Below are 17,742 nucleotides of genomic sequence, written 5' to 3'. Positions count from 1 at the left end.
CAGGTGCTGACATGCATATTCTGACTGGTATGCAATAATAGTGGGGATTTTACCATTCCGAGCACATAGAGACTCACTGACCTGATCAATTTGCCTGTTCATTTATTTATTCACAGCTGAACTCCACTTGCAATGCGTGTGCCAAGCATTCATGTTGGCAGGTAGGAAAATAAAGATTGCTTAGTTTGTGCTTTTAAAATGAAGCTAAGAAGAAAATTAAATTCCAAATATTTCATAAATGTGCTTTAGCAAATATATCTCCATAAGCCTTATGGTACTTGTGGTTGAGAGTGAATGAAACACCTTGTAAAACTGGAGAAGATATGTGAGGGCTGCTTTATTTCCTTTGACTTGACCCCTGCATCTGTCCTTTATTAAATTGCTTTTGATCTGGGCAAGGACCATGGCAGGTAGCCTCTCTTCAGAACCAGGAAGACCATCTGCTCTGCAATCTCTCCTTTAAATTCCTTTGCAAAATAACAAGGACATGAACTAGATGTCCCCATTTCCCTCTAGGAAATACTTTTACCCTCTTTCTTGCTTGAGATCCATTTTGGATAATGCAAGTACCCAAGAGCAAACTTTATTTATTTATATTTTTTTTAATTAAATAAAAGGTTCAGCTTTATTTAAATATTTTTTTCAATATATGAAATTTATTGTCAAATTGGTTTCCATACAACACCCAGTGCTCATCCCAAAAGGTGCCCTCCTCAATACCCATCACCCACCCTCTACTCTCTCCCACCCCCCATCAACCCTCAGTTTGTTCTCAGTTTTTAAGAGTCTCTTATGCTTTGGCTCTCTCCCACTCTAACCTCTTTTTTTTTCCTTCCCCTCCCCCATGGGTTTCTGTTAAGTTTCTCAGGATCCACATAAGAGTGAAAACATATGGTATCTGTCTTTCTCTGTATGGCTTATTTCACTTAGCATCACACTCTCCAGTTCCATCCACATTGCTACAAAGGGCCATATTTCATTCTTTCTCATTGCCATGTAGTACTCCATTGTGTATATAAACCACAATTTCTTTATCCACTCATCAGTTGATGGACATTTAGGCTCTTTCCATAATTTGGCTATTGTTGAAAGTGTTGCTATAAACACTGGGGTACAAGTGCCCCTATGCATCAGTACTCCTGTATCCCTTCGGAAATTCCTAGCAGTGCTATTGCTGGGTCATAGGGTAGGTCTATTTTTAATTTTCTGAGGAACCTCTACACTGTTTTCCAGAGTGGCTGCACCAGTTTGCATTCCCACCAACAGTGCAAGAGGGTTCCCATTTCTCCACATCCTCTCCAGCATCTATAGTCTCCTGATTTATTCATTTTGGCCACTCTGGTGTGAGGTGATATCTGAGTGTGGTTTTGATTTGTATTTCCCTGATAAGGAGGGACGTTGAGCATCTTTTCATATGCCTGTTTGCCATCTGGATGTCTTCCTTAGAGAAGTGTCTATTCATGTTTTCTGCCCATTTCTTCACTGGGTTATTTGTTTCTCGGGTGTGGAGTTTGGTGAGCTCTTTATAGATTTTGGATACTAGCCCTTTGTCCGATATGTCATTTGCAAATATCTTTTCCCATTCCGTTGGTTGCCTTTTAGTTTTGTTGGTTGTTTCCTTTGCTGTGCAGAAGCTTTTAATCTTCTAAAGGTCCCAGTAATTCATTTTTGCTTTTAATTCCCTTGCCTTTGGGGATGTGTCGAGTAAGAGATTGCTACGGCTGACGTCAGAGAGCTCTTTTCCTGCTTTCTCCTCTAGGGTTTTGATGGTTTCCTGTCTCACCTTCAGGTCCTTTATCCATTTGGAGTTTATTTTTGTGAATGGTGTGAGAAAGTGGTCTAGTTTCAACCTTCTGCATGTTGTTGTCCAGTTCTCCCAGCACCATTTGTTAAAGAGACTGTCTTTTTTCCATTGGATGTTCTTTCCTGTTTTGTCAAAGATTAGTTGGCCATACGTTTGTGGGTCTAGTTCTGGGGTTTTTATTCTATTCCACTGGTCTATGTGTCTGTTTTTGTGCCAATACCATGCTGTCTTGATGATGACAGCTTTGTAGTAGAGGCTAAAGTCTGGGATTGTGATGCCTCCTGCTTTGGTCTTCTTCTTCAAAATTACTTTGGCTATTCGGGGCCTTTTGTGGTTCCATATGAATTTTAGGATTGCTTGTTCTAGTTTCGAGAAGAATGCTGGTGCAATTTTGACTGGGATTGCATTGAATGTGTAGATAGCTTTGGGTAGTATTGACATTTTGACAACATTTATTTTTCCAATCCATGAGCAGGGAATGTCTTTCCATTTCTTTATATCTTCTTCAATTTCCTTCATAAGTTTTCTATAGTTTTCAGCATACAGATCTTTTACATCTTTTGTTAGATTTATCCCTAGGTATTTTATGCTTCTTGGTGCAATTGTGAATGGGATCAGTTTCTTCATTTGTCTTTCTATTGCTTCATTGTTAGTGTATAAGAATGCAACTGATTTCTGTACATTAATTTTGTATCCTGCAACTTTGCTGAATTCATGTATCAGTTCTAGCAGACTTTTGGTGGAGTCTATCGGATTTTCCATGTATAGTATCATGTCATCTGCAAAAGCGAAAGGTTGACTTCATCTTTGCCAATGTTGATGCCTTTGATTTCCTTTTGTTGTCTGATTGCTTATGCTAGAACTTCCAACACTATGTTAAACAACAGCAGTGAGAGTGGGCATCCCTGTCGTGTTCCTGATCTGAGGGAAAAAGCTCTCAGTTTTTCCCCATTGAGGATGATGTTAGCTGTGGGCTTTTCATAAATGGCTTTTATGATGTGTAAGTATGTTCCTTCTATCCCGACTTTCTCAAGGGTTTTTATTAAGAAACGGTGCTGCATTTTGTCAAAGGCCTTTTCTGCATCAATTGACAGGATCATATGGTTCTTATCTTTTCTTTTATTAATGTGATGTATCACGTTGATTGATTTGCGAATGTTGAACCAGCCCTGCATCCCAGGAATGAATCCCACTTGGTCATGGTGAATAATTCTTTTTATATGCTGTTGAATTCGATTTGCTAGTATCTTATTGAGAATTTTTGCATCCATATTCATCAGGGATATTGGCCTGTAGTTCTCTTTTTTTACTGGGTCTCTGTCGGGTTTAGGAATCAAAGTAATACTGGCTTCATAGAATGAGTCTGGAAGTGTTCCTTCCCTTTCTATTTCTTGGAATAGCTTGAGAAGGATACGTATTATCTCTGCTTTAAATGTCTGGTAGAACTCCCCTGGGAAGCCATCTGGTCCTGGACTCTTATTTGTTGGGAGATTTTTGATAACCGATTCAATTTCTTCGCGGGTTATGAGTCTGTTCAAGCTTTCTATTTCCTCCTGATTGAGCTTTGGAAGAGTGTGGGTGTTTAGGAATTTGTCCATTTCTTCCAAGTTGTCCAATTTGTTGGCATATAATTTTTCATAGTATTCCCTGATAATTGTTTGTATCTCTGAGGGATTGGTTGTAATAATTCCATTTTCATTCATGATTTTATCTATTTGGGTCATCTCCCTTTTCTTTTTGAGAAGCCTGGCTAGAGGTTTGTCAATTTTGTTTATTTTTTCAAAAAACCAACTCTTGGTTTCGTTGATCTGCTCTACAGTTTTTTTAGATTCCATATTGTTTATTTCTGCTCTGATCTTTATTATTTCTCTTCTTCTGCTGGCTTTAGGCTGTCTTTGCTGTTCTGCTTCTATTTCCTTTAGGTGTGCTGTTAGATATTGTATTTGGGATTTTTCTTGTTTCTTGAGATAGGCCTGGATTGCAATGTATTTTCCTCTCAGGACTGCCTTCGCTGCATCCCAAAGCATTTGGATTGTTGTATTTTCATTTTCGTTTGTTTCCATATATTTTTAAATTTCTTCTCTAATTGCCTGGTTGACCCACTCATTCATTAGTAGGGTGTTCTTTAACCTCCATGCTTTTGGAGGTTTTCCAGACTTTTTCCTGTGGTTGATTTCAAGCTTCATAGCATTGTGGTCTGAAAGTATGCATGGTATGATTTCAATTCTTGTATACTTATGAAGGGCTGTTTTGTGACCTGGTATGTGACCTGGTATTCTATCTTGGAGAATGTGACCTGGTATTGTGACCTGGTATTCTATCTTGGAGAATGTTCCATGTGCACTCGAGAAGAAAGTATATTCTGTTGCTTTGGGATGCAGAGTTCTAAATATATCTGTCAAGTCCATCTGATCCAATGTCTCATTCAGGGCCCTTATTTCTTTATTGACCGTGTGTCTAGATGATCTATCCATTTCTGTAAGTGGAGTGTTAAAGTCCCCTGCAATTACCACATTCTTATCAATAAGGTTGCTTATGTTTGTGAGTAATTGTTTTATGTATTTGGGGGCTCTGGTATTCGGCGCATAGACATTTATAATTGTTAGCTCTTCCTGATGGATAGACCCTGTGATTATTATATAATGCCCTTCTTCATCTCTTGTTACAGCCTTTAATTTAAAGTCTAGTTTGTCTGATATAAGTATGGCTACTCCAGCTTTCTTTTGGCTTCCTGTAGCATGATAAATAGTTCTCCATCCCCTCACTCTCAATCTAAAGGTGTCCTCAGGTCTTCTCGTAGACAGCAAATAGATGGGTCTTGTTTTCTTATCCATTCTGATACCCTATGTCTTTTGGTTGGCACATTTAATCCATTTACAGTCAGTGTTATTATAGAAAGATATGGGTTTAGAGTCATTGTGATGTCCGTAGGTTTCATGCTTGTAGCGATGTCTCTGGTACTTTGTCTCACAGGATCCCCCTTAGGATCTCTTGTAGGGCTGGTTTAGTGGTGACGAATTCCTTCAGTTTTTGTTTGTTTGGGAAGACCTTTATCTCTCCTTCTATTCTAAATGACAGACTTGCTGGATAAAGGATTCTCGGCTGCATATTTTTTCTGTTCAATACATTGAAGATCTCGTGGCAATCCTTTCTGGCTTGCCAAGTTTCAAAAGAGAGATCAGTCAAGAGTCTTATAGGTCTCCCTTTATATGTTAGGACACGTTTACCCCTCGCTGCTTTCAGAATTTTCTCTTTATCCTTGTATTTTGCCAGTTTCACTATGATATGTCGTGCAGAAGATCGATTCAAGTTACGTCTGAAGGGAGTTCTCTGTGCCTCTTGGATTTCATTGCCTTTTTCCTTCCCCAGTTCAGGGAAGTTCTCAGCTATTATTTCTTCAAGTATGCCTTCAGCACCTTTCCCTCTCTCTTCCTCCTCTGGGACACCAATTATGCGTATATTATTTCTTTTTAGTGTATCACTTAGTTCTCTAATTTTCCCCTCATACTCCTGGATTTTTTTATCTCTCTTTTTCTCAGCTTCCTCTTTTTCCATAACTTTATCTTCTAGTTCACCTATTCTCTCCTCTGCCTCTTCAATCCGAGCCGTTGTCGTTTCCATTTTATTCTGCATTTCGTTTAAAGAGTTTTTCAGCTCCTCCTGACTGTTCTTTAGTCCCTTGATCTCTGTAGCAAGAGATTCTCTGCTGTCCTCTATACTGTTTTCAAGCCCAGCAATTAATTTTATGACTATTATTCTAAATTCACTTTCTGTTATATTATTTAAATCCTTTTTGATGAGTTCATTGGCTGTTGTTATTTCCTGGAGATTCTTCTGAGGGGAATTCTTCTGTTTGGTCATTTTGGATAGTCCCTGGAGTGGTGAGGACCTGCAGGGCACTTCCCCTGTGCTGTGGTGTATAACTGGAGTTGGTGGGCGGGGCCGCAGTCAGACCTGATGTCTGCCCCCAGCCCACTGCTGGGGCCAGAGTCAGACTGGTGTGTGCCTTCTCTTCCCCTCTCCTAGGGGCGGGATTCACTGTGGGGTGGCGTGGCCCGTCTGGGCTACTTGCACACTGCCAGGCTTGTGGTGCTGGGGATCTGGCGTATTAGCCGGGGTGGGTAGGCAAGGTGCACGGGGGCAGGAGGGGCAGGCTTAGTTTGCTTCTCCTTAGGTGATCCACCTCAGGAGGGGCCCTGTGGCAGGTGGAGGGAGTCAGACCCGCTGCCGGAGGGGTGGCTCTGCAGAAGCACAGAGTTGGGTGTTTGCGCCCAGAGAGCAAGTTCCCTGGCAGGAACTGGTTCCCTTTGGGATTTTGGCTGGTGGATGGGCGAGGGAGATGGCGCTGGTGAGCGCCTTTGTTCCCCACCAAACTGAGCTCTGTTGTCCGGGGGCTCAGCAACTCTCCCTCCCTTTGTCCTCCAGCCTTACCGCTTTCTGAGCAGAGCTGTTAACTTATGACCTCCCAGATGCTAAGTCGCGCTTGCTGTCGGAACACAGTCCGTCAGGCCCCTCCGCTTTTGCAAGCCAGACTCGGGGGCTCTGCTTGGCCCGTGGACCACCCCTCCACCCCGGCTCCCTTCCACCAGTCCGTGGAGCGCGCACCGCCTTGCCGCCCTTCCTACCCCCTTCCGTGGGCCTCTTGTCTGCGCTTGGCTCCAGAGACTTCGTTCTGCTAGTCTTTTGGGTTAGTTAGGCAGGTGTAGGTGGAATCTAAGTGATCAGCAGGATGCTCGGTGAGCCCAGCGTCCTCCTACTCCGCCATCTTCCAATTTCCCCTCTCCCAAGAGCAAACTTTAAATAAGATTTATCAAAGAAGAGTCTGACAACAAATTGTATTTTAATCCAAAATATATAATTTTCTTTGGGAGTGACATATGATCTTGGACTTACAGAAAATACATGTTTCAAGTAAAGAGTATAAATTGTTCAAGACAAGGAAGAGGGACATACCCAGCCTCCTTCCTTTTTCCGTAGTCTCCTTTAGAAAAGACTACACCTACCAGTTTCGTAAAATCCAGATGAAAACTACTTAAACACTCGGTTTTCAGTAAGAATAGCAATCAAGTGTTTTTAATGGCTCCCCACTGTCAGGTAAATCGAGGGCTCTTTATTGACGCTGCTTCCCACAGTTCCATAAAATCTGACCATTCCTTATCTCTAATAGTGATAATAGTTCAGACTCATTGATCATTTGCAATGTATGTATCAGGCGCTGTGCTCATTGTTTTACTTTTCTCAACTCAAATATTAATTCCAAGAACTCTACATGGTAAATAGTGATAGTCTTCCAGGTTACAAATGTGTAAACTGAAGTTTGGGAAGATTGAGTAACCTTAGAGACTCAAAGCTAGTAAGTGACAGAGACAGTATACAAACTCAGTTCTGACTGATTTCAGAATCCTTCTCTTAAGCCCTATACTGTGTTGTCTACCATGCAACACCTCTGGAAAGCAGACACTTCATTTAATTCCCCCCTATTGTTAGGTGCTACTTTCTGTCTTCCTTACTCCCCCAGGGAGATTCAACTTCACCTGCTCTGATCTATTCATCCCAAGTCATTAACCATCACTGAGCTTTCTACAGTTCTCTGTAAATGTGTAAGTAATTTTTTTTTTCCTGAAATACGTTTGTCTTGTGTTGTTCTTAGTAAGGACTGATCTACTATATACTCTCAAAGAACTTTTATTTTTTTCCAATTGGTTTGTCTTCTGTTTAAACTAAGTAAGATTACTGACAGTTTAGCACATGCCATTGTTTAAATAAGTAGACACGAGAAGAAAAGTAGAAACTTGGGAAAACTCAAGCTAAAATATGAAGTTGGCAAAATTTGACCCATACGTTTTTGGAAAGGTTTCCTTATCTGTCCAGTTCTCTTTTCATTAGACAAATCAATTGTTGGAAGGGTCTTTTTTTAAGAGCTTTGGTCACCTCGGTGTAACCTTTTCCAGAAATATATATCTGTGATTAGCATTCTGTTGTTTGGTGGAAGGCCATTAAAAACTCCTATTATAATTGTGGATTTAACTTTTTCTCCTTGCAGTTTTATCTTTTGCTTTGTGTATTTTGAAGCTTTGTTATTAGACGTAGAAACATCTAGGCTTATCTTGTCATTCTGATTTACTCCATATCATTATGAAATAGCCCTTTTTTTATTCCTAATAGTATATCTGCTCTAGAATCTTCTTTGCTTTATAGCGATAGAGTCCTTCCAGCTTTATTTCACTGGTGTTGACATGGTAAATCTTTTTTATATTTTTTTAACCCATTGTAGCTGTATTTTAAAGTTTGTTTTTATAACCAACATATAATTGGAGCTCACTTTTTAATCCAAACTGATACTCTCTAACTTTCAATTCCAGTGTTTTTTTTTAACCATTTATATTTAATTTGATTAATGATGTATTTAGACTTTAGTTGTTATCTTGCTGTTTGTTTTGTCACTGTCCCATCTATTTTACCTTCCTGTTTTACTTTTTTCTACCTTCTTTTGGATTGAGTGGATGTAATGATTTCCTTTTACCTTCTTTGTTATCCTATTAGCTAAACCACTTTGTTTTATTAGACTAATGGTTGCCATATTGTCCACTTCTTATCACAATCCGCCTTCAATTGTTATCTACCAGTTCAGTATTGAATAAGACCTTTCAACGTATTTCTCCTTCTTGGATTTTTTGCTATTGTTGACAAACATTTTATGTATAATTTGTTATAAATTGCCCCAAACATAGCTACTTTTTTTGCTTAAATGGTCTATGTACATTTCAACACTAAGAAATATGTCTTATTTATCCTGTAGTTACTATTTTTGGTGTTTGCTCTTTTGTGTAATCACACATTTCTATCTGGTATTATTTTCCTTTTGCCCAGGGATATTCTTTAACATTTCTTATCCTGTGGGTGTGCTGAGGAATTCTTTCAGTGTTTCATGTCTTAAAATATCTTTATTTCACCTCATTTGAAAAGATATTTTCACAAAGTATAAAATTTTATTCCGAGAAGTTTTTAATTTTCTTCCATAAATTTAAATGTGCTGCTCCCCTGTATTCTCACTTGTATTGTTTCCAAGAAGAATTCTTTTGCCATCCTACTCTTTGTTCTGTGCAGGAATATGTCATTTCCCTTGAGATGCTTTTAAAAATTCCACTTTTTTGACTGATTTTTAAAAATTTGATAATAACAAGCATTGGGATAGTTTTCTTCATGTTATTTGCACTTGAGATGTTGGGAGATCTGTGGGTTTTCAGGAAATTTGGAAATTTCCACCCATTATATTTTCAAATATTCCCTCCTCCTTCTTCAGAGACTCTAACTGCATAATTGTCCAGTTGACAATCATCTCTTATCTACTTTTTGAGCACAGAAGATACAGTTATAAATGTCTTAATGTACTTTTCTGCCAACTCTAGCCTCTGTATTGGTTCTCTATTGGTCTTGATTGATTATTTTCCTCATTTTAGTTCGTGCTTTCTTGATAATCTTTGATCTTAATCTTTGATTGCATGTCAGATGTTATTAATTTTTTCCTTGTTGCTGAATATTTTTGTATTTCTATAAATTTCTTTAAATTTGGTTCTGAAATGCAGTTAAGTTACTTAAGGTCAGATTTATGTTTGTAGCTCTTGCTTTTATGATTCGTTAGGCAAATCCAAAGTAATGCCCAATCCACAGCAAATTATTCTCTCCTGAGGCAAGATTTCCATGAATTCTATACTCAGTGTCCTGTGGGTTTGTTCCATTTTGTTGGTGAGAACAGACACTCTTCCTGACCCTATATGCATGCCAGGCACTGATGCCATTAATTCTTTCAGGTGGCCCTTTTCTTGGCTTGGAGTAGTTTTTTCATGTACATGTGCTGCAATTCAGTATGCTGAAAATTTGACGGGATCTCTCTGTAGCTCTCTGGTTTTTTTTGTTTTTTCCCCTCTGTGCAGCCTTGTGCACTCAGCATTTGCTAAGCCAAATCTATGGCTAGATGTCATTAAACAAAATCTCCTCTAGTTTTCTGTGTTCCTTAGACACGTGTTAACTTGGCTGACTTCCTTAACACAACAAATCTGTACCCACCCCCTTCTATCTTAACTTTTCCTATATGCTTCTAACGCATCTTGTGTCCACCCCTATTAGGAAACTCAAAACTATCTTGTGAAAATACCTCTTCCCTTGTCTGTATCTCCTGAAGGGAAAATTATTGATTTGACAACTTTATATCCTTGTTATATAGTAGTAGTTGACAATATTTGTTGTTGGGTGAGTAAGACAGAATTTTCACTCATTTCTATAACTCAGAGTTAAAGGTGCATCCCTGGAAACTGGGGGGCTAAAGAAAGAGAGTTATACCTGGAAGTTTCAAAGACAATTCCAATAATGAGAGTAAAGTGTCAGATGTGAGTAAATGAACAAATTTCCTCTCCTAGGCTATTCAGGTTTTACATACCAGTCATATCAAATATTAAATATAATATAGAGTATTTTAGGGCACCTGAATGGCTCAGTCAGTTAAGCATCTGACTTCGGCTCAGGTCATGATCTCACGGTTTGTGGGTTCAAGCCCCTCATTGGGCTCTGTGCTGACAGCTCAGGTCCTGGAGCCTGCTTTGGGCTCTGTGTCTCCCTCTCTCTCTGCCCCTCCCCAACTCATGCTCTGTCTTTCTCTCTCTCAAGAAATGAATAAACATTTAAAAAAATTAAATATATATATATATATATATACATACATATAATAGAGTATTTTATGTTCTGTAGTAACAGAGTAAAAAAAAAAACAATCTCTCTGCTCTTTACTTATGTAGCCATATTCTCTCTTTGACACAGTTGAACTTCATTTTATGTGGGCCCTTAAATTGTGTAGAACAATTTCCAAAAGGTCTTTGCTCACAAGGCAAGCTTTCACTGGAAGACTAGATTATTATGTATATGGGGGCTGAGGAAGTGTGAGTAGGAGGAAAAGTAGTAACGGAGATTTTAAAAGCCTCTCTCTGTCTTCTGACCATGCCTGTCCCTAAGGTTTAGACACTCTGCTATTTATCAACTCCAGAGAATTGTTGATCCTTTTTTGTTTAAAACACATGGGTCACAATTTTAATTCTTGAAATTTTCTGTTTTTTTTTAAAGCCTGTGAAGCATTTGTCAAAAATTGAATTCAGATTGGCTCCACTATTGCCCCTGTGGCTGCTTCTAGTTCTGTGAAACTCTTGTTCATTGGGCTTAGAATATTCTCTCTTTGAAAGGTTGGTCTTGCCTCCTTCTTCAGATACTTAGCCCACGTGTGGTTATCTGGCCACCATCTCACAGAAGTATGTTCCCTTTCAGGAACAACGTTAATGACCATTAAAGGTTGTACCCTCACTTCATGGGTGGGCAGTATTCTAGTACAGCATTATAACCTCACTTGATAGCTATGTGGTTTTTGCCATTCCTGGGAAATATCTTCTAGACTTGATTTGGAAAACGAAAACAAATTGAATGGGTATAGATTTCAGACAGTTTAAAATAATTTAGTTAAGAGAGACTAACCTTCAAATATATTCTCAATTCAGGATTAGATGCCAAACTTCAAGATGCGTATTTGATTGTGGCTGCTTCTCAATTTGTTCAATATCAATGGGTGTGCTTAATGGCAAATTCTGAAGTAGAAATCCCAACAGGTAATGAGTAACATCCGATTTGCATGTAAGTCAATTGTTTTAGAGAAAAGATTAATTAAAAGAAGTGGTAGGTTAATTTAAATCAAGCAAAGCCAAGCAACCATCTTCCCTGAGTTTAAATCCTGACCTATCTTTATCCTCCTGGATACAATATAGAAATCTGCATTGGATAAATACCTCCACCAGGAAAAAAAAAAAGAGTTAAGAATCACTCATTAGAGCTTTGAACTGAATCTTTCCCAATAATAGATATTCTTAAATCAAACAAGCTCATTTCACCCAGTATATTTAATAGTATCCATTTGGATGAATAAGACTAAGCATGTTTCACAAGTGAGAGGACTGTGGGCAGTAGGGAGAGGAAAGTGCACCCCATAACCTCTTCTCCCTTCACCCTCATTCATATATCACACGTTCTGCCATTTATGTTTGCACAGACACATAAATGATTGCAGTTATGTAGCCACAGTGGTCCCAAAAAGCACTGGGCAGGACATTTCTGTAGTGATTGTGACAAGCTTTGATAAATAAGCCAGTTGACAACTAACTTTATCTTGGAGAAGAGAAGAACACCCATGGAAATAGTGCTTTACCCTCTCTATCCAGAAAGTCACCTGTGCACCCAAGACAAAGTTTAATAAGGAGACTTACAGGTAGAAAAGATATTACTTATTTATAGTACCCTTTCTGTTTTTCTTCTTTGTCCATAGAGACTGAAAGAATTAAAGCAACGGGAATTTGCTCGAAATGTAGCTTCCAAGTCATGGAAAGATGAGAAGAAACAAGAAAAAGCACTTAAACGGCTTCACCAGCTGGCTGAGTTAAGGCAACAGTCTGAATGGTAAGAATTAGAGGTATCTCAGATGGTTCAAAACTCTCTTCCAAAAAAAAGTCTATTCAATCATTGGGGAAATGTCAAGATAACTTTACTTGATTTACTGTCACACGGAAGCAAATTATAATTAATCAAAAGACATGTTTGAGGGCAAATGTTTTAATAGTTAAAGGCTAATAAATTAGTTACTTTGGTATCTGACTTTTTTCCTTCCCAATGTTGTTAATTTTATGTGCTATTTCATGAAATGATCTAAGAATGATTCTCATGTACTAGCACTTATTCTATCCAGCTGATTTAAATGGGCCCATAGAGCTTTTTAGTAATTATTTTAAGTTTTGTAATAATGTTTATTTTGTTAATTTTTTTGTAATAATAATTTTAAAAACCTTAAGTAACAGTGCATCTTTCTGGGGAGGAAATAAATCTTCTCTGCATTTCCCTGTACATACCTGAACCTAGAATAAATGACACTTATCATTGTCTGGATGACAAAAAACAAAAAAAAATGATGTAGTGAATGCAGTTAAATTTACCACACCCTGCTATTTAAATTGATAATTATAACATGCATTATACTAATACATTCTTGTAGCTGAAAAATAGCTGTTTTTCATGAGCTTGGAACTGCTGAATATTTCCAAGTGAGGAGATTGTTACCTGGAACTCAATTAAGTTTGCACATTGTGATTTGTGTTCATATGAATCATAATGTAAAACACCTAATGTAGCTAATTAATGCAGTTGGCAGCAACCTAGTGAATTGTGAAATTTATAGCTCTGTGCCACAATTTAAACCCCTGTTGTTGAAATGAAAAACAAAATGCAATAAATTTGAGAATGAATGACTCAAATAATTGAGTACCATAATATATTAGACCTCAAATTTGATTCTAAGGAAACATTTGTTTTAAGGATCAATTTATGAGTAAAAACACAGTATTTACCTTACACATATTTAGGTATTTGTACCACTATCTTAGAATAATTTAATTAACTCAAAAAAATACATAGAAGATAATCCTATTAAAAATAAGTGAGAAATTTGGTATAAGGAAACAATGAAGTTTGGAAAAACATGTATCCAGAGGTGAGGTTAATATAAAAATGTATGCCCTCAGCTCCTACACAGTCATAGAAATGGGACACACATCTGGCACTGAGCTTTCCACTGGCCAATACAATGAGGATCTTATGCTATTCGAACACAGTGTCAATAAGATATCAAACTGTCCTTGTCAAAATAGGACTGAGAAGGAAAGGTCTAATGATAATTATGGTAGCATGTAGGGAAAAAAAATGTGGGGAATATGTTAATTCTTGAGTGATTTATTATGAGAGTATTATGAGGATATAAAAGAGGGGGCAAATCTTACTGTAGAGAGACAACCTTTAGATAGGTCCTTTAAGCCCATGCAACAAAAAATCTTAGGAGCCTTAATAAACATATATCCTTTTTTATTATTGGAAAGTTGTCATGCTTCTACATTTCTTTATTTTCCTGTGGGAGATATAGTGATGGTGATGATGATGATGCTTCTGTTTAAAAATTCTGAGTTTGCCATGCTACCCGTTAAGTGTTTTCCAAATTAAAACAAATGAAAAATTCTACTCGATTAAGGTTGAGCTGAAAATCATATTAACTAAACAAACACAAACTCAAGCTCATTCCTTATAGGATAGACAGACTTTCTAGGTTCTGTTTGTTTGTTTGTTTTTTTTTCCCTCATATTGTTAGGGAAATGATAGGTGTTAAGCTTTCCACATGCAAAACATGGAACTACGAAAATTATTACATTTTTTGCTGTTACCTGTCCTCTGTGCTCCAGATAATTGTTCTTTTTGCTTAGGCAGGCTCATGGCCTAAGGGAAGTCACTTAATAGAATTATTTAATATTTTCATTTTGGCAGCTTACTTGAAAAATGAAAGTAAGAAATAAAATGAAAAAGAAAAAAATTATCTGTATTCCTCTCCTAAACAACCTTTCTCTGTCCATGATTCTCATAACAAGGTCTTCTCAGTAGGATGGTGCACATAACAAGAAAATTCTCCTATGATTTCTATGGAGAAGAGAGGAGAATTTACTAGTGTTAAGAATATTGCAGTTGGACTGATGAAAAAAAAATGATGGCAGAAAACTGTTGATGAATCTTATAAAGGACAGTCAACTTTGGCCATTTCTTGGGAAATTCAGCCCAACCTGGTTCCTTAGCAAGCCCAGTTACTGCATGGGGGTGAAGAGTCATTCGGTTTGTAAACTTCTACATGTATAAATCTAAGTATAGTGCATACTGATATGGACATTTTTTCCAAATTTAAAAAAGTATAAGATCACTGATTCTGAGAATATAAGAGATGGATCATGTTATATCATTTAAAGAAAATATGCATCAAACATATTTGATATGTTTTGTTTCCTGGTTGGAAAGTATTCTTTTACAAGAAGATAATTAAATAGTGCATGTTTTTATTTGTCAAGAATTAGAATTTGGGGAGACCTATTAGAATGGACAATCTATTAATAAGTATGAAAGGGCTAACTTTATAGTCACTTTTTTATTATAAATAAAAATAATTAGGTAGACAATAGAAATAAATTAAAGAAAGTTCTAGAGAAAACAGTGAAATTGTAAGTAAGGATATAACTATAAAAATTAAACTTTAATTATGTTAAAAGGCATAAAGTAGTATTAAAATAATAGAATTGAAAACCACAAAGATAGAAAATTGGGATTTTTCCAAAATAACAAAAATTAACTAGATTTATGATAAGGGAACTTAAAGTTTAGAAAGCAATGAGATAAACAGTTTAAAGCATAAACCCTAGAGGTAGAAAAGATTAATAATGAGGATAAAATGCTACAACTTGTGAAAAAATATAATCATAAATGTAGATTGGATTATACAGTAAGAACAAAAATTAAGGACAAGAAGAGCAAAATATAATATAAAAACAATAAGAGCAAAGGTGATTAAAAATATTGAAAAGAATATAAAAGGGAGAAGCTTGCACATTAGAGAGATAAATTGTCACATAAAACAACCATACAGAAAAGAACATTTAGACTAACATAAATCAAAGCAAGAAAATACACAAAACAGTGCCAGGATAATAAGAAAAAAATATTATTGAGGAAAAAATATAAGTAGATAATATAAAAATGGTAACATAGCTGTGTCATAATGGAATCATGAGAAGCAGAATGCTAATATCCATACACCAGGCTTTTGAAATAATTTCTAAGTGCAGATAATATCAGATTAATTGACGTTCCTAGAGAAGGTAACTTAACAGAAGTATAGCTCCTACTTACTCAAAAGTGTGGCTACTAAATATGGAAAAGAAACACTTTGACACTGAGGCAAAATTCTGAGCTGCAGATCTTTCTGCTCCCTTACCCTTCTATCCCCAGACTGCAGGCATTTTAAAAGACTAATAACTACAGTTAACCTCTCTGCTTTCTATTTTCCTTTCTGTTTGAAAGAAATACTGAATAAGCCATACACTATCTTAGTGTGTTCCTTTCCATTCCTCATATCAAAATGCCTCAACAACCTCTCTAAAGAACATAAAAAAAATGATTCACAAAAAGAAGATTAATGTAATGAGTAAGAAGAAAGTTTCATTATGGAACAGTTAATGAAAATTTTCTGAATTTATTTTCCACAAGATTCAAGGGACCAGTATAATTCTAAATTTGTTTATGAAGAAGGAACAATCTGAAATTGTTAAAAAGTGAATGGTGGATGAAACTATGACAAATTAAAATCCATATGAGCATAGTAAATGAAATATTGGATATTGTAAAAAATTGAAAGAGTAAACCAGAAATTAAAAACAAGAAATTCCTTCTGAACTAGAGAAACAGACTAAAGACACGAAAGTATTGAGATAAATAATAAGACCTAAAAGATATATTCAGGAAAGCCAACACATTTAACATATAAATTCCAGCATAAAAAGCTAAGATAGAGAAGAAGCAATAATCAGAGAAATCAGAGAAGAAAATACAACTGAGCTAAAGAAATTGAATTGAAAGTGCCCAACAGTACTAGTGAAAATTAACCCAAGAAATCAATCTGTAACTCTGGTCTGGTAAAAACATCATATATATATGTCATCTAATATATGAATATATATATATATATATATATATATATATATATATATATAAAATCTAAAATAACAATATATTGTGGATAGTACTTACAATAAAAATGTAAGTTGTAAATATTATAAATATATATAAATGAAAAAGAAAATTACAAATCACACAAGTGCACAACAGATTCCTTTCAAAAATGAATAAAAGGAGGATTAGTAAGTATTTTTCTGTGATATTAAACATGTAAAGACAATGAAACAAAGTACCATAAAACCTTGGATTGCAAGCAGCTTGTTCTACAAGTATTCTGCAAGACAAGCAAACATTTCTAATAAATTTTAACTTGATAAACAAGCAGTGTCTTTCAATAGGAGTAGTACCTGATGCCAACTGTCACATGATAACAACTGAGCCAATCGTTCTTAAAATTCGCTTTGATATACAATTGCTTTGGATTACAAGCATGTTTTCAGAATGAATTATTATTGCAAACCAAGGTTTTATATATATGAGATATGGTGGACAAGAGGAATGGGATTCCAGAGTTCTGTGCTGATTGGCCAAATCAGTCATAGGTGAAGGCAACAAGAAAGAACTTCTCAGAAAAGGGCTCAGAAAACATACCTCTCCATTAGAAGTTAAGCTACTTATGGAAAAGATACCAGTTTATTAGTATTCTTTACTCAAGTAACAAATGAATGAATACAATAAAATAAAAATCTAAACTAGAAAGAAGCAAACAGACACATATTCAAGCATGTGGATAAAGAAAAGGAGAAGGAAAAGAAAGCCATCTCAAAGCAAAAGATCAGATAAATGATGTGTTTTCTGTTGCCTTCCACCACCCCACCTCCGCCCAAACCTTGTTTTGTAGTAGAGGTTTTAAGGTAAACATAGAAGAGACAATTTTAATCTAAAGAGTTTCATCTCTTCGGTGTATTGCTATTTCTAGTTCTCAGATTGAATCACAAATTAAGCTCAGCAGAATGAATAGTCTTTACAAAAGCTGTTAAAAGGTAAAACAAATGTATGCAGGAAAGGTAGAAAGAAAGTATTTGGGTGAGGAAGATGCAAAAAAAAAGATTTCAAATAATTGAGATACTGAGATGGCTTGTAAATGTGTGTTACTTTTTTATGCATTTGTTATAATTGGTCAAAATGGTGATAAGTCATGGAGAAAGAAATAGTCACATTTTTCCAAAGTAAGCAAACATGAAGAAATTTTAAAACTGAGGCAACAAAAATTATGAAATGGTAGCACTTATACAAAAAATGACATTAAATATATATTTTTACACTTTGGAAGTGACTTTTAATTCCATTTTATTTCTTATTTAATGGGAGGTCAC

General features: G+C 36.2%; 1 protein-coding gene across 3 annotated transcripts in view; it reads left to right on the top strand.

Moving 5' to 3' along the window:
* ZNF804B (zinc finger protein 804B) overlaps positions 1–17,742 on the top strand; it is a 516,049-nt gene that overhangs the window by 485,807 nt on the left and 12,500 nt on the right. For 2 of the 3 annotated variants that reach the window (XM_027071840.2, XM_053218481.1), the window contains one exon: positions 12,162–12,292. In XM_027071840.2, coding sequence (XP_026927641.2) covers positions 12,162–12,292 — 131 coding nt within the window. Of the gene's footprint in view, positions 1–10,983; positions 11,452–12,161; positions 12,293–17,742 lie in introns of those variants that run through there. The other variant, XM_053218482.1, reaches the window with a different exon arrangement.

Source organism: Acinonyx jubatus, chromosome A2, assembly GCF_027475565.1.
Source record: "Acinonyx jubatus isolate Ajub_Pintada_27869175 chromosome A2, VMU_Ajub_asm_v1.0, whole genome shotgun sequence".
Taxonomy (NCBI): Eukaryota; Metazoa; Chordata; class Mammalia; order Carnivora; family Felidae; genus Acinonyx; species Acinonyx jubatus.
Note: the sequence above shows the minus strand (reverse complement) of the source record. Positions and strands in the feature narration are given on the sequence as shown.